This window comes from Lynx rufus, unplaced genomic scaffold (assembly GCF_022079265.1).
Source record: "Lynx rufus isolate CCGP_SWC_20201006 ecotype Redwood Valley unplaced genomic scaffold, mLynRuf1.p SCAF_4, whole genome shotgun sequence".
In the NCBI taxonomy this organism is placed as follows: Eukaryota; Metazoa; Chordata; class Mammalia; order Carnivora; family Felidae; genus Lynx; species Lynx rufus.
The window spans coordinates 161,756,277-161,784,270 of record NW_025814856.1 but is presented as its reverse complement, the minus strand read 5'-3'; the positions used below and the strand labels follow the sequence as shown (position 1 = coordinate 161,784,270).

Here is a 27,994-nt window from a genome sequence, read left to right as displayed (position 1 = left end):
CATGCCAGGCAGGGGCTGCCCACCGAACCACCGCCGATAAAAACCTGAGTCTCTAATGAGCTCCCTCGTTGGCATGTGTCCTGATAAGGTAGCATTGGGCCTCTTTCATGAAGGCACTAATCCCATTCCATTCTCATGGCCTGATGGCCTCCCAAAGGCCCCACCTCCTGATACAATCACTTCAGGGGTTGGGATTTCTACACTTGGATATGGGGGGGCCCTGACATTTGACCTATAGCACTTGTCTTCCTCATCCCAACCTTGCCTCAAATGGCTCAAACTAGTCTTTAGCAGCTACAGTTCCGTAAGGCTCTCTCCTGCTACCTCCCTTGAACGATCAATATGTATCCCCAAATTATACATGGTGATACTTACCTGGTGAACTAGCAAGGAGACATGGTTTTGAGTGGCAGCAAAAAGGGTTGGGAAGTGAATGTGTCACTCATGAGATCTCAGGGCAGGCATCTACATTGCAGTCCCCACTGGTTAAGTGTAGGTCTTGTGAGGATGTATGAAGACCCAGGTAGGCAGGTCTACCCGAGACTTGGTAATTTATTTTGTAAAGTATGTCATGCTTGAGGTAACGCAACCGTACCTCTGTTTGAAGTGCTGTTATTTTAGTTTTTTTGTTAGTAGGCAAAATGGAGGCTGTGTGGCGTTTCAAAATATAATCTAAAGCGAAAATAGAAATGGAAAAGATTGAAACCAATGAAGGAAGCCTCGAAACACACTCTACTATGCAGACGAATTATTCAAAGAGTAGAAGCCATAAATGAAATGAAAACTCTCATCATAAAAAATATACTTATTCTATATTTATTATGTTACATTCTGCCACATCTTCCTGGCTGATACACGGAGAATTTTATGGAGAAGCTAAGAAAATGTTCCAAGTATCTTCCAGGCAGTGATATGCATCCTAGGTACTTTTCGGACCTTTCTGACATTCGGTTGAATCATGGCAAAACCCACCTTTTCTCTTTCTTCATGTTTAACCTCTTATTACTCCAGAAAGAATCACAGCAGGTTGACTTGTAGCCACACGTAAGACTGAATTCCAGGTGGGGACGGGTTCTCTAAAGTGGCCTCTCACCAGTGTGCTCAAGGTATGTAGTCCAATATGGCAACCACCAGCCACATGTGGCTATTTAAATTTGAGCTAACCAAAATTAAGTAGAGTTAAAAATTCAGATCCTTGGTCACACTAGTCACATTTCAAATGCTCAGTGGCCACCTGTGTCTAGAGGCTACCATATGGATAACACAGGTTAAAGAACATTTCCATCATCACTGAAAACCACCATTGGGTAGCACTACTCTAGAAAGCTAAGCAACAGGCCAACAAAACAAATAAAGCTCTGGCTCTTTAGTGTCCTCCTTAGTTCTCTCCCACTGGAGAACTACTTTCAGAGAGAATAGCTAGTCTTAACTTCTTTACGGCTTTGTGGGTGAAATGGCATGAACAGATTCTTAAAACACTAGCACAAAAGGCCACAGACCCAAATTTATATTGAACTCTCTTACCATACCTACGTAGAATTGTTCTGAATTAAGGATTAGTTCATCATGAAGTCAGTGTTTCAACTTTTAAATGAGACAGGTGATTTTTTCCCCCTTAGGACAAAGCCCTAAGCCATGGGTGTAAGCCTGGGATGGCTCTAGACTGGCTGGGACACAGAGCATCCTTGGTGCTGCCTACAGTGCACTCCCATATCCACAGTCCAGCTGCTGCCACGGCGCATGGCAAAGACGTGTTCTGACTTCTAATCCCATTTTGTCTTCCTCCCCATGTCTAACAAGAGTTCCTCCAACTACCTTAATCTCAAGTAGTTTTGAGCCCCCAGTTGGGGCTACCATGGGATTAAGGTAGGTTCAAGATGGAGGTGACTAGACCAGCACTAAGTACAAATGCTAAATTTTCAGGGTAAGAGAATTATGTGTGTGTGTGTGTGTGTGTGTGCGCGCGTGTGTGCACGCACGCATGTGTGTGTGCATGTACGAAAGTGCCGGAGGGGAGGGAATATCTGTATGAAACAGAAATGGTAGACACTCTATTACTTTATCCTAAATATAAGTGTCATCCAGTTGTTTCTTGATTCTCTAATAGGTGGTCCTTGAAAAGGGATATAAACAGGTAGGAAGGAAGCCCAGCTTTTGGGCTAAGAAGAGTTAGAAAAACAGGAGTCTTCTCAGAAATAAAAAGTGCTATGCATCTGTATGGTATGTGCTGGATAGCCAGATTGTGCAAGCACACGCTGAATGCACCTGTTAATCACTCTCCTGAGAAAGTAGAGATCTTGTCCTCCCTCTGAATTCCCATCAGGCAGAATGTGTGGAAGAATGTGCTGTTCCATGTTCAAAGTTCAGGGCTCTCGGGGTGGGCAACTCGGAGCATCTCCCTAGTAACAAAGAGTGTCCAGATGGCGGGTCTGGATCCCCTTGGAAACCCCGGCTGAGCAAGGAGGGGAAGGACCACTGAGCGTTGTTAGGGGAAGTTGCTACGGCATAAAACCTTGCTGCACGTACATCCCAACAGCAGACGCTTTGTCTAGTCGGCCACTCCCGGCCTCCCTGTACGTAAGTTCCCCCAATAAACCTGGATCTCGATCGCTATCTCAGGTCTTTTTTTTTTTCTTGGCCTCAGTGGACTATCACCCATCTTAGGCTTAGAGTCTGCTGAGGTGTGGCCGCACAGAATCGATGTTCCAACCAGAACTACTTTTGTTGGTTTCTCTTCCCAGATTAAACATAAGTCACTTATTTGTTGCATCCGAAGATAAAGTCTGGACACTGCTCACCAATAAATGACCAGTTTCAGTCAAATGACATGGCCACCTGCGGCCCAGGGTGGAATCAGTAGCTCAGTCTCTCTCCTTAATCCCAAAGAGAAGCTGTAAAGTTGGCTTTATTACAGATGCTGCCTGGAACCATTGTCTTATTTCTTATACACGTTCAAGAGCAACCTCTTTTGGGGGACATCAGCATAAAGCCAGAAAAACTGTCAGTTCTGTAGGCAAAGAAACAATCACACTTAATTCGGGTGCATCAGACTATCGTTATACTTAAACAATAACAGATGCATTTTTCCACATGTAAATTTGAAGGATTGAAATGAAGACGTTATCTCCTTGAAATATATACGTAAAGAACAAATAGAGATGTGTAAGAAATAAAATGCATCAGAGTATCTTCTCAGTTCTGCCTCTTGGGTCAAGTTCTCTTTTTACAAATCCGGTTCTAAAGTGTTAGGTTATTTATAAAAAAGTACTACCTTTTTGATTTCTGCGTGTTTTTTGTTTTTTGTTTTTTAAACGCCGAAAACTGAGGCAGTTGGGCCAACTTGCTATCTCCGGCCAAACTGAAGCATAAACCAAGCACCCAAAGTAAATGAGGTTATCCCATGGCGCTCTTTACTTCTTGAGTCAGTCACACTATTATCTCAGGTATGATAATGGGAAGGAAACCAGAGAGGAATCTTTGAGGTCTTTATGTCGAGTCGCAAACTTGGTGAAAACCAGTGAACGGTTCTGTTACATAACAGGCCATATTTTAAGTTCAAGCCCAATTTGCATCCTACTCAGTATAAGAAAATTAAATTCTAGAGGTCTGAATATCATAAAACAAAACTGATTAGGATAATCTACTGGAATGGAACTAAGGAATACTTAAAGCATCAGACACAGGGATTAGAGACAAGACTGTCAGGCTACTTCATTGTCTAAAGCTTAAGTCCAGAAAAACCCTGAACAGAAGAGGCACAGATAGAATCTTAAAGGGCAAAGGACCTCTCCTTCATCAAAAGACCAAGCTACCCTTGCTGAGTCTGGTTTTTCTACTCACACTTTAAGGACTGAGAGAGATTCTCAATTAAGCGTTGGTCTAGGAACCAAAGACAAATGACTCAGGGGCTGGCTCAAAGATAAAATGTTTAAATGGGACATGACTTCCTCTTCTTTTCAATTTGGGACTGTACACGCAGTTCACGGAGCAGCCTACCAGGCCAACAGGTGGACACATATCCAACTGCCCTGCTTTCTATGCACATATCCTGTGAATTTTGAATTGGGATATATTTTATATATTCAAATACATATTAAAACTTACATTAAAATATATGTCAAATATAAATTAAATATGTAAACTGAAATATATAAATTTATATTAAAATATATATACTGAAGTTTTTGAGTGTTTATCTATTTTTGAGAGAGAGAGAGAGAGAGAGAGACAGAGACAGAGCATGAATGGGGGAGAGGCCGAGAGATGGGGAGACGTGGCATCTGAAGCAGGCTCCAGGCCCTGAGCTGTCAGCACAGAGCCTGACGCGGGGCTCGGACCCAGGAACCGCGAGATCATGACCTGAGCTGGTCGGACACTTAACCGACTGAGCCAACCAGATGTCCCTGAACTGGGATATATTCTAAAGATAGTAATACAGATCTTACATAATGCTTGCCAGAGTTTAGAACAATTTTTTTTTATCCCGATGACTGTAGTAAGATTGCTACTTTGGAACGGTCAGCAAACTTCAAGAAGAGGCGATTTTAACAGTTTTCTTCAGTGAACTTTCTGAGTTTCCAAGGCCTGCATGCAGTTAGGACTGTGAAAAGAAACTGCATGAAAAGCCGAGCAGGTACCATAAAGCAGGTGAACTGGAACACGGTTTTAATTATGCCAGAGTGAGGTAGTTTACAGCTCACAGTTTAGCACCCTAACAATAAGTTCGAAGTACTAATTGTAATTTTGTCAGTAATAACCTTGAGACACGGATAAACAAAAGTGTGGAACAGTCTGCTCGGGTCTCTGAAGTGCCGGGGGGGGGGGTTAATCTAATTTAGATTAAACAATGAGTTCTATAAATGTAATACCTCATGGGCATCTTAATTTAGAAGTGTTAGGGAAAATATAAAAACTTACCAAAAACGTTCTTTTTTTAATCCTTAATTTGAAGATAATCATCAGATTCAAGGGATTTTCAAGGTACAAAAGAATAAAAGTTTTTACTTAGTTAAGAAGAATAAATGTGCAAAAAGCCTTGTTGAGGTTAAAAATAGTCGTGCATATAAATCAAGCGATAGGTCCTCTCTTGGACCCGTATAGCAATTATCGTCCGTGTAAGTTCTCTGCAATTCATCATGCATTGCCTCGTGGCACTGCCTCCATTGTTAGTCTGAAATGCTTATTTAAATCTTTTGAGGTTATTTAACGATTCATATTCATTTAATGAACACCTATTTGAGGGACTCAATGTGGCAGGCATTTCCCTGGGCACTGGGATATGGATCTCTCCCTACGTTGCCATCCATTGTTGGGGGTGAACATACTAATAATGCAACCAAAGAGAGAAAACAGATTGTGATGTGATTGTCATTTCTCTGTCATTTCATCCCAGGTTCCTGGAATGGAGCTTTGAGACCCTTAAAATTTCCTGAGTGGTAGGAATGTCTTTGTCATTCATGGTAGGCCCTGACGGTTTATGCTTAGGGGGTGACTCCTGGTGGATCTTACAGAGTTTCAAGATGGGGGCTGGTCCTGCCGGAAGGACCAACTGTAGGATTTGAGGGGTGGGGCTTGAAGCCAGGAGGTATCAGCTCCCAGCTCCAGGGAGGAGAAGGAAGAAATGCTGGAGTCTAAATTCCATAATGTGGCCAATGACTTATTCAATTGCGTCTACATATGAAACTCAGTAAAAACTGTGGACACCCAAAGCCTGGCGAGCGGGCTGGTGGCACGCATTGATGTGTGCAGGTTGGGGGGAGGGTCACGTGTCCTCATTCCACCAGGAGAGGACAAGGGAGCTTCGTGTCGGAGACCCACCTCACCAGACCTCACCCTGTGTACCTTTCCAGTCAGCTGGTCTTGATTTGTATCTTTCATAATAAGACTTCAATCTTAAATTCAGTGCTTTCCTGAGTTCTTTGAGTCATTCTGGTGCATTACTGATCCCTAAGGCATAGTGGGCACCCCCAAACTTGTATCAGTGGGTCAGGGGGGCAGGATAGCCTGGGAGCCCCAGACTTGTGGCCCATGTCCGAAGTGAAGGCAGCCTTGTTGGGGACCGTGAAACCCGTGCTAACTCTGAGCAGTTAGCGACAGGATTGCAGGTACACTTTCAGACAGCCAGAACGAGCCTAACTCTCTCCTGCAAATGGTTTAGAGAGATCACCTGGAAAGTTCAGCAGGGGAACCCAGCCGTGGGGATTCAACTTACAGAACAAAGCCCCTCCCGGATCTGGGATCCTGTCCCTTCTGCGAAGTGCCAAGGTTAGGGAAGGGACGGGCACCCAGGGAAGGGGACAAAAACATAGCCAGACGCATCTCCTCTGTGGGATGGGACGATTCCTCCAAACGTGAGCGGTATTTGAAAGGACAGGCAGGAAAGTCAGTCACACGCACACAAACACCGTATCTACTGTAAAACACAAATACCATCCCTCTCCCCCAAACTCGAAGTAAATTTACTTCCCATTTCCAAAGTGCATCTGTGGCTAACGTTGAATGGCCATCTAATATTAAAGAGCTGATGCTTCCCAGGGAGTTGTCCACTTCTAATTGTTCAAAGTCACTCTGGAGTCTGGAAGACCAAAGCTAAGCAAGACTTCCTTCTTTCTAAGTCTGCTGCTTTGTAATCGGACCTGCTCTCCGATACGCCCAGAGGGCTCAATCCTTTAATGGGAATCAGCCCCCGTTTTGATCCCGAAAATTTCACTATTTCTGCTTGTTCTTAGAGCTACTCCTGTTTCTCAGCTGGTAGCAGCCCAGGGCAATAGCAGCGAAGGCTGGGACATTAAGAAAAAAATAGAGGTTAATCATTTCTACACATCATTCTAGACTTTCTTCCCCCTGCCTTCTGCTATCAACCGAAAAACTACCTAAAGTCGAAGTAAAACAAAAACAGAACAAAACAAAACAAAACACAAAAGTTACCAACTTTCTGCCACTGACCCTTCATCCCTGTGGTTGTGGGTTTTCGATCAGGCTTTCCAGATGGCTGATCTCACAGTAGGGCGAGAGTAAGCGTGCCAGCACCACATTATTGCACAGCTCAGCTGACGAGAGGCAGGGACCCAAGGTCAGAGTTCCAGGTCAGAGCTCCCTCTTCGGATCTCAACATTCATCTCGGCTTTGGGAAATTACTAAAGATGAAAGCTCACGTCAAACTGTCTCAATGTGCTCTGCCTTATCCCCGCTGGGAGACTGTGGGCCGGTCACTTAACCTCCCTAGACCCAAGGTCCCTCGTCTGGAACGTGAGCGGTCGGCACTCTTTGATCTCTGAGAGTCTTCAACCATGAGAACACTGTGATTCTTTGTTTTTGCTTCCAGCTATGCTCGAAGCAAGGGTCCGTGGCTACACGTTGTGGGAAGAAAGGGAGAAGGGAGAAGAATGTGGAGCATCTTCTGAGGAAATAATGACTCCTGGAGGATGATACGCATTTGCATTCCCATTGGAAATGTCTTATCTGTGGAGAAACGAGGTGTGGATACTGTCATTCCCTTGCCTCTCTCGGCAAGGGAATGGCTGGTTATGCTTGTGGCTTATAAGATTCCTGCTGGTACGTACGATTCCGTTCCCAGAAAACAGAGGTCCGCTATCGTCTGGATGAAACTCCGTCACCATCTTATTTCACCCTTGGCTTTGTCTTTGCCCTGTGTTCCTGGGCTGGATTTGTTGCCTCCTTCCTCACCCTGTCTTCTTGGCCTCCCTGAGCTACTTTAGAGGAGCAGCTACCCATAGGCAGAAACTGTTTTCACACGTAAATGTTTCATCCTGCTTGCAGAAAGTTGCGAAACTTTTGTGGACTCGGGGCAGAAATAAATAAAATATTCCGGGTTCCTGAGAAACTAACTTTGCATTTTAGACATCCAGCGTGACTCTGTTTTACAGCCAGAGCGGGCTTCTGGAAAGAGCGGAGAAGAGGTCCTTGAGTGACACGTTTTCGTGAATGGCTTCTGCCCACGTGTACTGAAAACACTTGCTTTTGTAGCAAACTTGCTCCTAATTAATTGTTTAAAGTCTCTGAATCCCTAGAGAAGATATGGGAAATTGTTAGCTCATAAAGCCGAGAATAAAGCAATTATCTGGCACATACTTTATTTCTATAATTAATTATATTCACCACATATGGTACAAAGAAGACTTCCACCTCCAAAACCAAAAAAAAAAAAAAAATGTTTATTTCGGTCCTGCTTCCACAAAAGTTTAGCAGCTCTCTGCAAGAATGATGATACATTTACAGTGTGAAAACAATTTCTACCTATGAGTGGCTGATCCTCTAAAGTAGCTCTTTTGGGAGGGAGGGGAGGGTGGGTGATGGGTATCGAGGACTAACCACCCATCACTAGTCATACTCTGGGTCTCATTTAGATTTGAGGTTTCCGTTTGAACGTGTCTGGAAAAACAAAACAAAACCAAACAAAACCTACCCCCGCCAATAACACTAATACCCCCATAGAAAACTAAACTATAAGATCATAAGCATTTTCAGCACTCTGGGAAATGCAGCAGACCTGAGTGGAATTCACCGGTTTTCTTTAGCATTTGGATTTTATGGGCCTATGAGTTCGGATGAGTCAAAGTCAAAATGAAACTCAGCAGGGATGATGGAGCCAACCGAAACCACTGAAACGGTTGGTCAGAGCCTACAAAAATTGTTTCATGCTCTAAGACTGGGGGATAGAACGGGGACCTAATTCAAGACACAGCTTTCCAGGGCTGGCATCACTAAGACTCCTCGAACAGAGAAAGACATTTTTTCATGATGGATTTGGTTTTTTAAACCGTAGCTTTGTACAGACTTCAGTAAATGATACAAAGTAAGTTAATCTCTATGAACAACAGAATAAATGCACTGTAACACTTTTTACATCACAACGATTGAAATTTAATCCCTGAAACATTCATGCTATATTGGTAACTGGATGTGGGTGGGTGGGGGAGTGGTGGGGATAAGACCCAAATGGCTATTTTTTTTTTTTAATGATTTCATTCAATCATCGACTGACTCAGGGAAACCACCTCGACCTTGTACAGAGAAAGCTGTTTATGTTCTCTGCTCTGCCTTTCCTCCTGAAGCCTCCCAGAGGCTACAAGGGTATACAGAAATTTGTAGTGTCAGTGACATTTTAAAATAAATATTTTGTTCATTTGTAAACAGAAAGGCTAATACTTAACCTCACCCACCTTATTGGGGGCTGTGAGTATCTGAGCAAATCAAACATGTTAAAAACTGGAAAGTGACATGATGTGGAACATTTTCTCATTACTGTGCCCGTGTTAGAACATTCTTAAAGGAAGGTAGATAAAGCTGCTACCTGGCAATTCAGGTCCAAGGTATGATGTTCTCAGTTGCCTGCAAAAAAGGAAGCCTTCGCTTTCTCCCTCTCAGACACAAAAGCGTTCCATATAATTGCAATTGAATATGGACTGTGCTTTTGGTTTATGAAGTAGCAGGCAAAATATGGATTGAAACAGTCTCTCTTAAGCTGTAGTGCTGTAAGAATACTGAGCTCATGCCGTGCCCATGATTAAGACAGTTCTTTGTCTTATAAGGGGTCCTAAAAATGTCTCTAAGAACAACAGCCTTGGAAAAGAAATGCAAATAAACACTGGCCACCACGATTTTCCTGTTTTCTCTTTTTAAATACGAAGTCTGGCTGAAATACACTATATCACTCCTTTCTTGAGCAGCAGTTGCAATAATATTGTATTGCAAAATCTGATACATTTTGTCTTCCAGCATTTTTTTCATGTGCGTTTCTCAAAATGCGGTTTGAGCTTCTGTTTCTTATTTCTCAGAGTGTCTGGTAAAGTGCTAGACACACAGCAGACATGTCAGAAATTTTTCTTGAAGACTGATTTATTGATTAAGGGAAACAAGCTAATAGTAACTATAAACTGTTAACACACTTCTACATACACTATGTAATGTGGCTGAAATCCTCTGTGTAAGGAAGGCAACAAGTTTGCAGAAGTGGGATTTTTATAACTTTACCAAGTTAACCAATGACTTCACGGGGAGCCCTTTGTTTAATTCATAGCTCGCTCCAGAATTAGCATCGGTAAGCGAGAAATATTTTACCTTTGTAGATGAATGAAGAATCATGACATAATGAAACGGAGTTTCATCGGACAACACATGAGAATCTGCCTATTTTGAGAGTCATCCTGTCGCACATCAATCCCTCAAAATATTTTTAAAAATGCATACTCGCTATTATTTTGTGTCAATATCGTTTTCTTAAACAGTTGAAATCAAATTTCTGACTGCGGAGTCCTCCTAAGCCTGGCTCAACAAATAAAGTATTATTGTTCAACAAATGCATGATAAAGCTCTTTGACCAGTCTCAGTTTTAAACTAACTAAAGAGAGACAAATCAGCATAAACTCGGTCTCTCTTTTGTATCAGGAACATTGCCTTGTTTAATTGCCAACAGTCCCCATTTACTAAGTAGTAAACATTCAAGCATGCACCATTACATTTCTTAGGACACCTCTTGGAGTCGATGCAATAATTTATTACATCGGGTAGGTCTAATTCTCCCTTGATTTATGGAAGTGGTAATAATATTCCATCGCCCAGAATGCTCTGCTAGGAGGAATCCGGATCCAGGCACTAAAATCTTTATGGCCTCCCCAGGAGGAGTTGGGACGCGGGTGATATTCTCATTACCAGAGCCGAGAAAGTGGAGGGGTTTGCCTGAGGTCTCCTGGAAAGTCAGTTATTCAAGGAGCAGAATCTGGGGTCTCCTGATGCCTAGCACACAATCACAAAAAGCACAGAACTCTCGGGGGACTTGCCGAAACCACGCGCATAGACAAGAAGAGGGGAAACGACACCCAGGATGTTCATTGCAGAATCCCCATGGCAGCCTGGCACCATTTCTCTCCGACTCCACATAAAGCACACTGAAGGGTATCCAACAACATAAAATCCTAATGGTGCCCTTAATTAGGCGGGATCATCGCTCGAACTCCCTGCCCTCCCACAGTCCAAGCCAGCAGCCCGAAATGCCTCTCTGTGGTGCCGAATCCTGAAAGCAAGACGTAGTGACAGAAACAACCGTGGGCTTACAAGGGACTCTCCAGCTCTGATGATGATGAGATGTGATAGCAATAATGTCAAACGTCGTATGACCGTAATCCAAGTTTACAATGATACATTAAGCCATAATGCTATTTATATCACCATAAACTGAGTTATGGTGATATAAATAGTCACGCTAATGGCATTAACAGCAGCACTCAGTGGAATCACAGCTGTTGACTGCCACTTGTATGCTATTAGCATTGCTATTTATATCACCATAAACTTAGGTCGTCAAACTTGTTAGATATGAATATACAAGGAAGATGGATATCCACATTGTATGCCCAAATCTAGGTTCCTGTCCTGGAGGCTTTACGGCTGTCGCTCTCCTGTCTGTATTAAGGTCTATCTCCCTCTCCGTTTGGTTCTGTTTTCGTCGTGTGATGTTTCTTCAGGGGTTACAGAAGAGCAAGCCTGTTTCTTGCCACCCTCTGATGTCTCTGGGAAACACGGTTTAAAACTGGTAAGAAAGTGCAAAAGCCACAGCTTCTGGGCAAACTTACTGTCTCCTTGGCAGCGCAGGGGGCCCACGCTCAGTTTGGCTTCTGAGCCTTGCCGGTCAGTATCTCCAACTACCACCTGGCTTACTGGCAGGTGATCTTTGTAGGATAAGAAGCCAGCATCCTTCCTCCTGAATCACAGGGAAGAAAAAAAAAAAAAAGAAAAGGATGAGGAGGCTGAATTAGAAACATGTTTTTCCTGATAACTTTAAATTGCCTAATAATTGACCACCTTCAATAAATGCTCAGAGGTTCACTACGTAGAACCACAGTTAAAGAGCTGTTCTCTCTCTTCCATCAAGTGGTCGCACGGCATATTACTCAGAAGCAACTGTGACATCATTACCTTCTGGAAAACAGAACTGACACCCCAATTTCCAGAGAGTCACAACCAGCGTGTTGCATCCTATGTCGGTGTGGGAGTAGACGACCACACCGCTTGAAAAACACACACCAGACACTGGTCACACAAGCAGTTTGCTGTTGTCAGGAATCAGGGCGCAATGAAGTCAACCAGATCGCTTGGGTAATATAGGAAACAAAACTCTTAAAACACAAACACAAACACAAACACTCTGTCTCCTTAATTGCTTTGAAGTAGTTCCTTCAGAGGTTTTCTTCCCTGCGGTGCATCAGCTAAGTAAGGGACATCTTTCGTTCCTTCCTCTTTTTTCACTTGTTTGAACAACTGAGTCTATGAGAAGTTTCCAACATGGAGTAGGTGCCCACCAAGAGTCTATCTCCATCTATAATGAAGCGTGGAGTGAACATTCAAGCCCAGTCTGGTTTTTCTCTTAGACTTGTTTTCCTGCTTACCCTATACTTATCTTGTTTCAGGTCTCCCAACTCTACCCGTACCCATCCTACATAAAAGAAAAGGAATACAGAAATCCAGGAGAGGTTCTTGGGGATGGGCCCAAGGTGAGTTATGGTGCAGCACAGAATTCATCTTCAGAAGAAATTCCTGCCCCCTCATCCTCTTTTTGTGCTGCTGTGGCTGAGAAATGCCCTCATTTGGGGCCGGAGGGGTGGGGGGGGCGCCAATCATTATAAAGTCATTCTGCAAACTTACCCTTTTGTATGATTTTTTTTTGCACTTGTACAGTCTGAACATAAATAGCAGTTTTTGAAATTGTATATACAACTGATAACAGAAAACTGATTTTTGGAGGATAGTAGAATGAGAGAGAGAGACAGTTCAATAATCATGTTAAAGATTTGTCTTTCCTATCTCTTAGCAAATAGTTCAGGGAATTGAGGGGAACCAACTTGGAAGCCTGTCTTTTTTTCTTTTTCTTTTTCTTTTTCTTTTTTTTTTTTTGAGACAGAGAGAGACAGAACATGAGCAGGGGAGGGGCAGAGAGAGAGGGAGACATTATCCGAAGCAGGATCCAGGCTCTGAGCTGTCAGCACAGAGCCTGACGCGGGGCTTGAACTCACAGACTGTGGGATCATGACCTGAGCTGAAGTCGGACACTCAACTGACTGAGCCACCCAGGTGCCCCTGGAAGCCTGTCTTTTAAATGCTATGCTGTTAGGGATAGTTACTTATCTCTCTGACCCTCTGGAATGTCAGTGAACACACATTCCCTCATGTGTCAGGGCCCACAGAAACAGAAAGGAGTCACAGAATTCAGCCAGTGGGCTTCAAACAAATGTATTTTATACTCCCTTAATTTATTCATTGCCCTTGAGTTCCCCAAATAAAGTTTCTTTTTTAAAAATTTGTTTGTCAAGTGAGAACTAAGATCATGCAGAAAAGCACTGTGATTCTTACTGATACTGTATCAACTGATGACTTAGCCTCAAATACCTCAATGGACTCTTTTGCAAACCCAACTCCTTTTATTAGAATTTCTATCAATTAAAATCACATTACAGGGGGAACAAAATGTTTGCCGTTAAACTTGATATGCAGTTTATTAAAGTAACAATAAATGAAAACACCCTTCAACACACTGGAATTTGACAACCCACTAGGAATGAAGTGTATTCCTGTGAAATTTCAGGCTGATACTCTCCACAGTTCATTACCACTTAGAATTACATGATTCTAAATCAGGAGTCTGCAAACTAAGTGCTGACAACCATTCAACTTGTTGCCTGTTCTCTTATGGCCCATGAGCCAAGAATGATTTTTACATTTTAAAGGGTTGAAAAAAAATCAAAAGCAGAATCATACTTTGTGTCATGGGAAAAATTACATGAAATTCAAAATTCAGTGTCCATAAATAAAGTTTTACTGAAATATGGCCATATTTTTTCTAACATATGGTCTATGGTGCTATCACACTATAATGGAAGAGTTGAGTAGTTGACAGAGACCATATGGCCTTTGAAGCCTAAAATATTTATTATCTGGCCTTTTATAGAAAATGTGTGCCAACTCCTGCTCTTAACCATCAGTATCCATTTTTCCTTTGGGAATTTATTGAGCAAATACTTCACTGACTATCATGGTGGACTGTCCCACAACTTGTCCCCACAGGTGAGTGTGGGGATAGGGAAGAGACACAGGGATATCTCTGAGGTGGGAAAAGAAACATTTAAGACAAAACTCACTTAATCTAATAGTGAAAAATAATTTAAAATTTATTAATAATTAATATTTTGATTGCACACTATGGCAGGCAGCCATGTAAGAGACACGTATCAATACTTGGCATGAATTATATTTATATAAATAAATAAATAATATATATAATATATATTAAATATATAATAAATACTTAAATATATAAAAAATAAATATATATTATATATATATATATATATGTAACTTTGTATAGAGCTTTGTAATATAACTTGAAGTTACATTACATACACTTCTTTATCCATTCATTAGTTGATGGACACCACTTGGGCTGTTTCCATAGTTTGGCTATTATAGATAATTCTACTATAAATTAGGGTACATGTATCCCTTTGAATTAGTGTTCTTGTAGTCTTTGGGTAAGCACCTAGTAGGGCAATTGTTGGATTGTAGGATAATTTTATTTTACATCTTTTTGAGGAATCTCCATACTACTTCCCAGAGTGGCCTACACCAGTTTGCATGCCCACCAACAGTACAAGAGGATTCCCCTTTTTCCATACCCTTGTCAACATCTATTGTGTCTTGTGTTGTTGACTTTAGCCATTGTGACAGGTGTGAGGTGATATCTCATTGTAGTTTTGAATTCTATTTCCCTAATGACCAGTAATGTTAAGCATCTTTTCATGGGTCTGTTGGCTACCTGTATGTCTTCTTTGGAAAAATGTCTACCTACGTCTTTGGCCCATTAAAAAATTAAAAAAAAATTTTTTTAATGTTTATTTATTTTTGAGACAGAGAGAGAGAGAGCATGAACAGTGGAGGGTCAGAGAAAGAGGGAGACACGGCATCTGAAACAGGCTCCGGGCTCTGAGCTGTCAGCACAGAGCCCGACACGGGGCTCGAACCCACAGACTGCGAGATCATGACCTGAGCTGAAGTCGGACACTTAACCGACTGAGCCATTCAGGCACCCCCCCAAATTTTTTTTAATATTGATTTATTTTTGAGAGAGAGAGAGAGAACGAGCGTGAGTGGGGGAAGGGAAGAGAGACAGGGAGACACAGAATCTGAAGCAGGGATCATACCCACGAAATGTGAGATCATGACCTGAGCCAAAGTCGGATGCTTAACCAACTGAGCCACCCAGGTACTCCATCTTTTGCCCATTTTTTAATTGGATTATTCGTTTTTTGGATGTTGAGTTTTGTAAGTTCCTTATGTATTGTGGATACCAACTCTTTATCAGATACATCATTTGCAAATATCTTCTCCTATTCCATAGGTTGACTTTTAATTTTGTTGATTGTTTCCCTTGCTGTGCAGAAGCTTTTTATTTTGAGGAAGTCTCAATAAGTTTATTTTTGCTTTTGTTTCTCTTGCCTCAGGAGACCTATCTAGAGAAAGGTTGCTATGGCTGATGTCAAAGAGATTATTGCCTGTGTTCTCCTCTAGGATTCTTATGGTTTCAGGTCTGACATTTAGGTTCTTAATCCATTTTGAATTTATTTTTGTGTACGGTGTAAGAAAGTGGTCCAGTTTCATTCTTCTGCACATAGCTGTCCAGTTTTCTCAACACCATTTGTTGAATAAATTGTTTTTTCCCCATTATATATTCTTGCCTCTTTTGTCAAAGATTAATTGACCATAAAGTTGTGGGCTCATTTCTGGGTTTTCTATTCTGTTCTATTGATCTGTGTCTATTTTGTGTCATACTGTTTTAATCACTACAGTTTTGTAATATAACTTGAAGTCCAGAATTTTGATGTGTCCAGGTTTGCTTTTCTGTTTTAAGACTGCTTTGTCTATTCTGGGTCTTTTGTTGTTCCATTCAAATTTAAAAAAAATTTTTTTTCAGCTTTGTGAAAAAATGCTGGTTATCTTTTGATAGAGATTGCATTAAATGCATAGATTGGTTTGGGCCGTTATAGACATTTTGACAGTATCTATTCTTCTAACCCATGAGCATGGAGTGTCTTTCCCTTTCTTTGTGGCACCCTCAGTTTCTTTCATCAGTGTTTTATAGTTTTCAGAGTATAGGTCTTTCACCTCTTTGGTTAGGTTTATTCCCAGGTATCTCACTGCTTTTGGTGCAGTTGTAAATGGGATCGATTCCTTAATTTCTCTTTCTGCTGCTTCATTATTGGTGTATAGGTATGCAACAGATTTCTGTATGTTGATTTTGTATCCTGAGACTTTACTGAATTTGTTTGTGGGTTCTAGCAGTTGTTGGATGGAGTCTTTTGGGTTTTCTATATAGAGTATCGTGTCATCTGCAAATAATGAGAGTTTTACTTCTTGCTAATTTGGATTCCTTTTATTTCTTTTTGTTGTGTGATTACTGTGGCTAGGACTTCCAGTACTATGTGGTGAATAAAAGTGGTGAGTGGACATCCCAATTTTGTTCCTGAGTATGAAGAAAAGCTCTCAGTTATTCCCCACTGAGGATGATATTAGCAGTGGGTTTTTTTTTGTATATGGCCATAATATTCTCTTATGATTATTTGTATTTCTGTGGCATTTGTTATTTTTCCTCCCTCATTTGTGATTTTATTTATTTGGGTAGTTGCTCTTTTTGATAAATCTGGATAGAAGTTGATCAATTTAATTTTTTTTTTCCAAAGAACCAGTTCCTGGTTCCATTGATCTGTTCTATTGTTTGTTTTTATAGTTTCTATATCATTTGTTTCTGCTCTAATATTTATTATTTCCTTCCTTCTGCTGGCTTTAGGCTTCGTTTGATGTTCTTTTTCTAGATCCTTTAGGTGTGGGTTATTTTATTGGAGATTTTTCTTGCTTCTTGATGTAGGCCTGTATTGCTATATACTTCCCAATTAGGACCACTTATGCTGAATCCGAAAAGTTTTGAACCATTGTGTTTTATTTTCATTTGTTTCCATGTATTTTTAATTCTTTTTTTATTTTCTGGTTGGCCCATTCACTGTTTAGTAGCATGTTATTTAACTTCCATGTATTTGCAGTCTTTACAAATTTCCTCTTGCGGTTAACTTCCAGTTTCATGGTGCTGTGGTCAGAAAAGGTGCATGGCATGATTTCAATTTTTTTGTATTTGTTGAGGCCTAATTTGTGACCTAATAGGTGAGTTATTCTGGAGAATGTCCCATGTGCACTTGAAAAGAATATGTATTCTGTTTTTGTTTTTTTTTTTTTAACGTTTATTTATTTTTGAGACAGAAAGAGACAGAGCATGAACGGGGGAGGGTCAGAGAGAGGGAGACACAGAATCTGAAACAGGCTCCAGGCTCTGAGCTGTCAGCACAGAGCCCGACACAGGGCTCGAACTCACGGACTGCGAGATCATGACCTGAGCCGAAGTCGGCCGCTTAACCAACTGAGCCACCCAGGCGCCCCTGTATTCTGTTTTAAGAAGCACAACCCACTTTCAAAAAGACATGCAGGTGAAAAGAAAATACACTGAGATCTGGAGAGGAACCCATCAATACACCAAGACTTCTATCTTAGTACCTGTATGAAAATTATTTAGTGAGCAAAATGAGCCTTTACTGAAAGTTATGATCTTTACCGATGGAGGTCAATCTAATTTAGGGAGATATTCAGTAACTATTTATCATGTTAGCATAATCTAATTACATCTGTTACTGGGCTTGTACATTAGAAAAATTCTGTCATGCATTTCAAGAAGGCCCTGAACTCAGACTCTTGCATAACATTTCTATCAGTATCATTATTAAAGTAAAACTTGATTCTATGGATTTTGCTTCTCTAACCTGGCCTTACTGCTATTTGGCTGCTATTTTCCTGAGGAATTCTGTCTTACTCTGTTGGCTGTTCTTCCTTTGTCTTCTTTTCTTATCCTGCTGAGAAAGCAAACAAGACTCTAGGCGATTTGGTTTTGCCCTTAGCTCAGTGGAAAAAAAAAGAAAAGAAAAAGAAAAAGGAAACCCTAAAGAAAAAGAGACATCCTAAACTTTTGTAATTGCAAGCTTGATTTTCTTCTGGATGTTACAGGAGTTACCACACTATGAATCTATCCTATAATTTTAGCAGAGAAGAATGACTTCTCCTTCGTTAAGTTTTAGAAGTACCTGTCTACCTAAAACAACAGCAACAACAACAACAACAACAACAACAACCAGAATTATAGTCAGTGAGCTTTATGCATTTCCATCGCAGCATCATCTAAGCTAGAAATTTTGGGAAGGATCCAGGAAAGTCAAAGTTTTAGTTACAAGGATGTCTCAAAAAGAGATGCAGAAATGAAAAACAAAGACATGAGAAGATACTTAGGATTATTAATCACTAGAGAAATGCCATTAAGACTACACATTCTTCCTACGAGAATAGCTATAATAATAAAATAAAAAGACAGGTAATAAGTGTTGACGAGGATTGGAAGACATACGTCGCTGGTGGGGTTGTCAACTGGTACAGCTGCTTTTGAAAAAGTTTGGTAGTTTCTTAAAAGCGAAGCATAGATTTCCCATATGATTCAATAATTCCATTCCTGGAATTATTATTATTATGCAAGAGTAGTTTCTTAAAAGCGAAGCATAGATTTCCCATATGATTCAATAATTCCATTCCTGGAATTATTATTATTATGCAAGAGAAATGAAAGCACACAACCACACAAGGACTTTCGGGTAGATGTTCATAGCAGCTTTAGTCACAATGGCCTCAAAGTGAAAACAACCCAAATGTCCATCAAACAGTGAATGGATAAACAAAGTGTTGTATATCCATCCAATGGAACATTATTCAGCAATAAAAGAAATGAAATGCACAAAATGAATAAACCTCAAAAACATCATACTAAGTTCAATAAGCCAGATACAACAGACCATATATTCTATAACTTAATTTATACAAATTGTCCAGAGAAGGCCAATCTACAGAGACAGAAACTACATTAGTGTCTTTATCGGGATGAGTATGAAACAAGGAAAACAGAAATCTTCTAGGGGTCATGAAAATGTCCTAAATCTGGACTGAGGTGATTTTTTGCACAGCTCTGTGAACTTACTAAAATTCCTTGAATTACATAATTAAAATGATTAAATCTTAGGGTATACAAATTATATTTCAATAGTCATTAAAAAAAGATGATCGATGTGAATCCCAGCTTTCAATGGGGAAGACATTTCCTTTCTACGCGTCTCACCGGAAGAGCTCTGGTCCATGGAATTAGGAAATGGTATAATCCTGGTTTTGTGACTCTGTACCTGGAACTACAGAATCTCTACCGACTCCTTCTTTCAGGGGCTTCACCCTGTATCAACATTGACATATTCCACTAACCTTGCTTCCTAAATAGGATCTCAGGACACCCCTTCCCAGAACATTCAGTCTGTTTTGTCCTCACCCTTGACTTTCACTAGCACTCTTTAACAGTTGAGATTAAAATGGCACAGAACATTCTACCCATGTTTGAGCCTCATCTTCAGTCCTTCTTCAGAATTTACCCCAGCCTGAGATGCCCATCACTTTGCCAAACTATCTTTAAAATAGGAACTGTACTTCATTCATCAAAAAACCAAACATCCTTGGTTTTCCAGCATATGCCTAATGATAACGTTCTGTTCAGCTGGCACCATTTGCAATTGTGATATCCTGTAAATGCCGGTGCATTTAGCATATCTTCATCTCAAGAACTGTTTCTAAACTGTTCATATTTTCTACGCGTCTTTGTATCTTTCTATCCTTTCTGCCTCCTAATAGTTATCCCCAGACACGTTACCTTTTTCATAGTAAGTATTCAGAAAAAGAGTAGGTCAAAAGGTAAAACTCTATAAGAATTTTCCCAAGTTTTTCTGGAAAGCTAATACTCTATGAATAAGTTCCACTAAAAGTGTTAGATCCAGAAGTAGTCATTTTTATGAAAAAATCTTTGCATTCTTATTCTTTCCATCTGTTGATCAAAAAGCACATACATAACTTACAGTTGTATAGTTTTAAATTATTTAGGTGTTTTCCCATAGATGTTCTCATTTAATCCTTGTGACTTTGGAAGTGCAAGGAAATAGGGAGATACATACAGTTGAACCTGACACATTTTGATTCCCAAATAACTATTCAGAACACATCCAATATACCAAGCGATTCTACCCAGGAATGAGATGCTTCTTCAGGGTATAATTACAAATGCTACCTAACTATTTACTAGTTCATACCTATTGTACATAAGAAATATGGGAAACCTATAAACTTAAGTCAAGGCCAGTTCTAGTTAGAACATCTTTTTGAAGTTAAATGAGAATGTTTATTCTTTGTCTTTCCTTTTTGTCATCAACTCCATCTTTGGACATCTTCTCTGCCTGGGGATGCACCCCACTGCCTTTCCCTCAAGAGGAAATTAATGCTCTCATTCTTCCTCTGTCCTGGCCCCTATTAAAACCTGCTTTCAGGAATAATGTAACAAATGATTGTTTCCATCCATTTTTAATAGAAGCCATGCCCAAATGATACAAAGGGCCGTTCCCAGAAACCAGATCTCTATGAATCGTGGAGACTGGACTGGAGAGAGGAAGGAATTGAAGTGATTATGTGGAGGTGAAGGCATGTTCTTAGAAGGGCAGCCCCACTGTCAGCATGGAGCAGGCCTGCCAGTTCCTTTATGCTCATTTACAAAAATCATGGCCAGAAGTCAATGCCTTTGTTCTTAGAACACGCGGGGGCTATCTCAGCATGGTTGGATCATCAGAAGCTGAAATAAACAAAAGAACAGTCTGATACACAGTAAAGTAGAACTTTTAAAATACTTCTAATGGTGTCCTCAGTCACTATTGACTATTGAGTTTCCTCAATGGATGAAAGGTAGTGTTCTCTACAAAGCAATTAGAGTAATTAAGAAAACAACCATCACAATTAGATCTTTAGAATCCATGTCTATGTCCCCTATGAAATGAAAGTAATTACAGATTCAATTACTTCTTTTCAGGGGGAATAGCTTAGGCCTTTTATAAATGCAAGACAATTATCTCTTCAGTCTCGAATCTCTAAGAAAACCCTTAGTAACCATTTCAGGATTCTATGCAAAATGTTCTTCTTTGATTTTCCTTCTGGAATGCAAGTTCCTGGAGGCCATATATATTGTCTCCTGCAACTTTATAAACCAAATACTAGTAGGCACCCCAAAGTAGCTCACTCCATATGTTTTATGATTGAATAAATACATGAATAGAAGGTAGCTAGGCACAACCCTAAAGTAGTAATTAGTATGTGCTTACTATCAATGGTGAAAGATGAGAAAGAAAACGCTTCTCATAATGGGAGTGCCTGGAATGCTCTTGAAACACTTTTATTATTCCTTTCCTCTAAATGATGTTTTGTTTTTTCTTTAGAAAGTAGTATTCAATTCAAAGACTCATATATAATTAATATAGTGGAAAGAATGAGATCTTAAAGACTGTAGTACTAATTCAACTCTTCTATATAGAGAGCAAACTGCTAAATTTATCCGAGCTGTTGTTTCTTTATAAAGATAGGTTATGATACCTTGGTTCTGAAAGGTATCGGAACATGCAACTCCAAAATATGGCCCTTTGGCATATAGATTATTTTGAATTTAAGACCACTGAGATTAGTAAAAACAGGAAAATGTCTAAAAAAGGCAGAAGTTTTCCTTTTGGAAAATAAATTTCCATTTGCAGAGAGGTCTCCCTCTCCTGTACCTAAAATAAGGACTCTCAAAAATTCTTTTCTATGGAGAAGAACCTGCAGAATAAATCTCGCTAAACAACTCTTGCTTACCATACTTCCCTGGTCCCTTTTCATGACCTGCCTCCCACCCGGTAGTCAAAATGCCCTTGTCCTTTGGCTTAAGATGGTATACAAGTTCTAGCCATCTTTTTGGGTTATTCATTGTTGGGTGGTCCCATGTGAATATGCATCATGCACATGTTACTAAACTTCTCTTTGTTTTTCTCTTGCTAATCTGTCTCTGGACAGTGTCATTTACAAGACCCCAACTGGACAACCTATGATAAGTAGAGGAAATATTTTGTTCCTCCTCTGTAGTTATCTGATACTACTTAACATTTGCTTGCTTGTTTTATAATTCTAGAACAACAGGTAATACTCGTTTGGATGAGTCTGGCTAACTTAAATGTGTGACATAAAACATAATAAATGTTGGGTCTGTTTTTCAAGGGGTGAGGTCATTCATAGCCTTTGAGGGTAGGACTTTGTGGTTCTATGTAGTTTCCCCAGAAACTATCAATAATAGTATCCAGCCTATGTTTTGGGAGCTCTAGTCATCAATCTTATTTTTCAGACGAGGTAACAGATGTAGAATACAATCATGCCTGGTCTAAGCTATTTAACTAATTAGTGACTGCACCAGGAAAAAGTGATCAATCTCCATCATTCCAGAATTTAATGTATGTTTATATTTTTACTTGTGTGTATGTTTACATGTTTACATTTCTCAAATTCTGCTAAGAATAATTTCAATTGTTTTTCTAAAATGAAATGCAGATCTATGTTTTTATCACATAGGAAAATTATCTCACCAGATCAGGGACTAGTTGGACTGTTTACTTTGTCTACCTACACTCATATTTCCCTTAAGCAAGGGTTCCTTATGTTTTTGAAAACTGTGCCTAACATTGTATAATGATTATATGAGTAGCAAGGAGGGGGTGCTTCATGTGTAATCCACTTACATTTCCATGTATTTCCATCTCCAGCAGTTAATGGTCAACTCTTGGCATCTCAAAAGTAGTCAGTGGGAAAGACTTCACTTGTACAAGCCTCACAGATCTTTAAAACTCAGGGTGAATACTCTGGGTTCCCTCAGTGTTCCTGAAGTTTATTTGTAACTAATAGACAAATGCACAAATCAGAATGGCACTTGTATTGAATCACTGATGTCCCCCTCTGCTTCTGTGTGATCATCTGTAGTCTCTCTCTCCGCTCGACGGCCCTGGGGTGGGTTCCTTTCAAGATTTTGCATGGCTGGCTTCATCCCTTAGGTTCTCTGGCCCACAATGCACTGGGGGATGAAAGAGGAAGCTACTGACAACATGGCCGTGTCCGCTCCCCTTAAAGTCAGGCAGCGGGTCCTCCAGGCTGATGTGAGTTGATGCCATCATTTTTAACTCCACCAGACACAGGGCAAGCTCTCTGATTCATGACCCTCAAGTCCCCCTTCCCACTCTCATAATGGTGTGATGGTTAGGGGCAGATAGAATATGCTAAGAACTCTGCAAATAAATCTTTCTCACTGGCCCCTTGGACTTCTCCAGGAATTTTCAAGCTTCTCTTATGTCACCTGAGGTAGATAACTGGGTAATGTTGGTAGAGTTGCACCCAGAGCTAGAATGTGGGGTTCTCCTTAGTCTAGTTCACAGCCTTGGAGCCAGTGCTGAAAATTCAAGACAACAAAAGAAACCTAATTTCTGATCTCTTTTTTGGGTATGAAAAAAGTTCTAAATCTGGCTAATTTTTATAACATCAGATTTTCATCTTACTATGTGTGTAAAGTATTCTTTCACTGTTCCCACACATCTTCACAATCATGAAAAATAATAACCAGACTCTCTACTCCCTAAATTTTTACTTAAGTAGGTTGATCTTTGCAAAAGAGCATTAGTTCTGATGACTCTGGCCTCAGAAGAAAGTTCAAAATACCCTGAAATTTTATTTTATGGATTTTCCCATCCTTTTTAAAAGGTATTGTTTTTCAATGATATAAGCATTCTTTTTTTTTTAACTAAGAAGCACTGCTTTTTTCTTCCTATTGCTATTTCTAAAGCCCCCTCCAAGTAACACAAATCCATAGAAATGACTCTCGTATTGATTCTACCACAATCTTTTCTCTGCAAACATCACATCATTTTTGACACACCTTGTCATTCCCACTTCATCTCAGCAGGTCATTTTGTTCCCCTAGTGAACACCAAAGACTGTTTGAAGGTGGAAGACATTTCCTTTACCTGTCTCTGAACTCTGGGGGGCCCTTAAGATGATCAATACATTTTTTTATGTTATCAATATCTTGAAGATGCTGTGAAATGTAAACATGTGAGAAAGGCCTCAGCTACAGTAATGAGAAACATTTACTCCTTAGGATGAGATGGCCCATATAAAAAGAAAATTCCCAAACAACTCTCAGTAACTGCGACTAATGTGAGGCAGAAGGCAGCCACAGGAAGGGGCTTAAGAATGCGATCAATATCCAGCATGAAGGAGGAAGGACGACCCAAGGAAATTGAAAATAAATGACCTAAAATTCGGGAGGGAGCCAAAAGAATTATGTGTAAAGTAAGCAAGGGAATATAGAACTTCAGGGATAGAAAAAGCAGTTGATTACATTAAACATTACCAAAAATGTCTAGTTTTATTTTTTTTCAACGTTTATTTATTTTTGGGACAGAGAGAGACAGAGCATGAACGGGGGAGGGGCAGAGAGAGAGGGAGACACAGAATCGGAAACAGGCTCCAGGCTCTGAGCCATCAGCCCAGAGCCTGACTCGGGGCTCGAACTCACGGACCGCGAGATCGTGACCTGGCTGAAGTCGGACGCTTAACCGACTGCGCCACCCAGGCGCCCCCAAAAAATGTCTAGTTTTAAAAATGTGGATTGTGTATATCAATATGGAGATCGTTGGTGTACGTATCTAAAAGACTTCCAGTAGAGTAATGGGGAAAAATGTCAATGATTGGTCATCAAGTGGGAAATGAGAAAGGAGAGACCAACTGTAAACTTGTTTTTTTTTTTTTTTAATTTAATGTTTATTTATTTTTGGGAGAGAGAGAGAGACTGAGTGAGCGAGCAGGGGAAGGGCAGAGAAAGACGAAGACACAGAATCTGAAGAAGTCTCCAGGATCTGAGCTGTCAGCACAGAGCCCGACGTGGGGCTTGAACCCACAGACCATGAGATCATGACCTGAGCCAAAGTTGGACACTTAACCAACTGAGCCACCCAGGCGCCCGTAATCATAAACTTGTTTTAAAGTTGAGATGAGAAATGACAAATGGAAGAAGTGACAGGATAAAGGCTTGAAGAGTTTGAGATTTTTGTGTATAGACTGGGAGCTGAATCAATTAATTATGGCTTATCACATGTCTGTAATCAATTTGCCCACATTATTATCCAAGCTTGGAAGCAAAACTCATGAATGTCTTATGCATGTATACAAATAGCATGTAGATAGCATATGACTTTGTCCACAATGACTTAAAGTGGCATACAATTTGGACATTCTGACCATTGCTGGGGAAATATAAACAACCAGTTCAGCATCCTCTCATTCAGATCCAGTGAGCAAAGCACACCTGGGTCTCTTTCCTCAACTCATAACTGATCAAGTGAGATATACCTGGCCTCTGAAATATGCTAGCCAGGATATTTTGGGAAATGATTCTTGGGACTGAACCTGTGGAAAAAATGGCTGAAGGAAGCACTAACTAGGTAATTTCAGAGTGAGGTTCTGAGCTCTGTGGTTAACTCTAGCCAGCTAGGTCTTTGATGTTTATTGGGCTTGGAGAGAAACAGAAACTCGGTAACCCTCTCAGGGACGTCCTACAACTTCAGCTAATTAGATTTTAATAAAGAAGGTCACCTCTATTGGCAAGCTTACTTTGTAATTTAGAGGGTGAACCATTTATGATGCAATCCAACTTACACAAATTAAAAGGCATATAAATCTTCCCTTTAGAAGAAAGGCAATAAATGTCCATAGCTATTAATTGAGGGATAGCAAACACCATCAAAGAGAGGAGTGAGTGGTCTGAAGTTCCAGGACTATGCCAATCTTAAACAATGCAAAACTCAATTTAGCAGCAGTTTTACGGAGAGGAGAAAAGGTGTGAGTGTCTTGTTTGTGTGAATCCATTTTGTTCTTGTGAGGATCCAGCGGGGGAAGTTGCCCTACTCTTCGGACAGGGCAGAGTGTTTCGTTTGCAAATAATCTGCAAATCTGGAAATGAAACAGGGAAGGGATACAGACCAAGGCTGGGAGGATTTAGTCATTCATTTCCTGGAGATGCCTGACACTGTGAGCTCTTCTTCTTCCTTGACTTAGAGGTTGTTGCATTGGTCTTCTTGAACTGCCACAACAAGGAATCACGGACTGGGGGGCTTCAACAACAGGCATTTATTTCCCCACAGTTTTGGAGGCCGGAAGTCTAGATCAAAGTGCCAGGAGGGTCGTCTGGTGAGGCGTCCCTCTTTGGCTCGCAGACAGCCACCATTTCACTATGTCCCCACACGGCCTTTCCTATGGGCACACCCAGAGAGGGAGCTAGGTCTGTGTCTCTTCCTCTTCTTACAAGGACACCCACCCTAACGGACTAGGGCTGCACCATTAGGACCTCATTTAAGCTTCATTATCCCCGTAAAGGCCCTGTCTCCAAAGAATAGTCACATTGGGGGTTAGGACTTTAACATGACTTTTGGTGGGAGGTGACACAATTCACAATGAAGTCCATACAGTTATATATAACTTTTTATGTTGAGTTTTGGGAAGCATTGATTCTGGGAGAAGGTAGTAAGTTTTCTGGGGGGAAAAACTTGTTTGATCTTCCAAGTGTGGGAAATGCTATGGATATTTTATATTTAACTCTTCAAAACGCCAACAAGTCTAACAAAGACTATGACGATCTCTACATTGAGTTAAACACATTTAACTTTAACCCAGTATCCTGGAAAAGGGATTTTTTTCCCAGCACCCATATGAGAAATAATGTTGTGTGCATTGTACCATTTCTATGAAGCGTGGTTTCTTTCTACGGCTTTTCAAATGCCGCTTTAGTGGGAGACATTTGCAGAGCTTAACAGATGAGATGAAGAGACAGACAAGTACAGAATATCGTTGAGTACTTAACATCTTCGTTGTTGGTGGTGCATCTGCTGCTGTGTACTTGTTCCTATGATACAAAGATACGTGTGTCTTAACCAACTAGTACAGGACAACTCTGGGACTTCTATGATAGAGCCCATTAAATTAATTTTCCTTCCATGGGAAAAAAAAAGGGAAGCTACTCAACCCAGATATCCAGATACAAGTTTTGATGTATTACATAATGGAATGAAATACACACAGCAATGAAATAAAATGACCCATAGCTACCCCCCCACACCAGAAAACCAAAACAAAATAGTACATCTCAAAAACAAAACATTGAGAAAAAAAGTCAAACACCAAAGAGCACACACTGAATGATTCCATTTATAAGACAGCCAAGAACATTCAAAAATAACCTGCAGTAACAGAAGTCAGAACAGTAAAATGTGTGGGGATTGTCTAGGAGAGGGTACAAGGGAGCTAGGGAGCTATGTGCTGTATCTCGATCTGGGCAATAGTTTCATGAGTACAACAATACATAAAAATAACTGAGCTGTATGTTTAAGATCTACACACTTCACACTATGAAAGTTATAGCTCAAGAGGGGGAAAGCATTGGTGGTTCATTATTGCTTTCTAGGACAAAGTTCAAGTTCCCAAGCCTGGTCTCTTTCCAGTGTGAGCCCGTTCCAGTATTCCACAAGCTCTGAGGACTCCTTGCCTCTTTGTCACCTGATCTATTTATTATTATTCAATTTTGTTGACTTTCACACTTTCCTCTGAACACGTTCCCTTTTTTGGAATGTCCTTCCCATTTTAGCTGCCTGTTAAAATTCCACTCATTTTTAAACCTTTTCCAGTTGTCATCTCTTCTGTGAAACTTTCCCTGGTCCTTCCAAACTGATTTCATTGCTTCTTCCTTTGGACTCTCGTAATTGATTTATGTGGACAAAATAGTTCTGATTGACATAGATTAGGAGTTTTCTGGGACTTTCCTGGATTAATTTTTTTTTTCCTCTTCATCTCCATAGCACTATAGATATTCATTTTTGGATTAGAATATGGGGCCAACAAAAATATCACTCTAATGATATAGTAGGTT

At 40.4% G+C, this 27,994-nt stretch overlaps 1 protein-coding gene across 1 annotated transcript in view; it reads right to left on the bottom strand.

The window, feature by feature from the left end:
• The window catches only part of CNTNAP2 (contactin associated protein 2), a 1,378,773-nt gene that overhangs the window by 343,396 nt on the left and 1,007,383 nt on the right, over positions 1-27,994 (bottom strand). Inside the window, exon 15 of the mRNA XM_047095265.1 lies at positions 11,592-11,719. Coding sequence (XP_046951221.1) covers positions 11,592-11,719 — 128 coding nt within the window. The remainder of the gene's footprint in view (positions 1-11,591; positions 11,720-27,994) is intronic.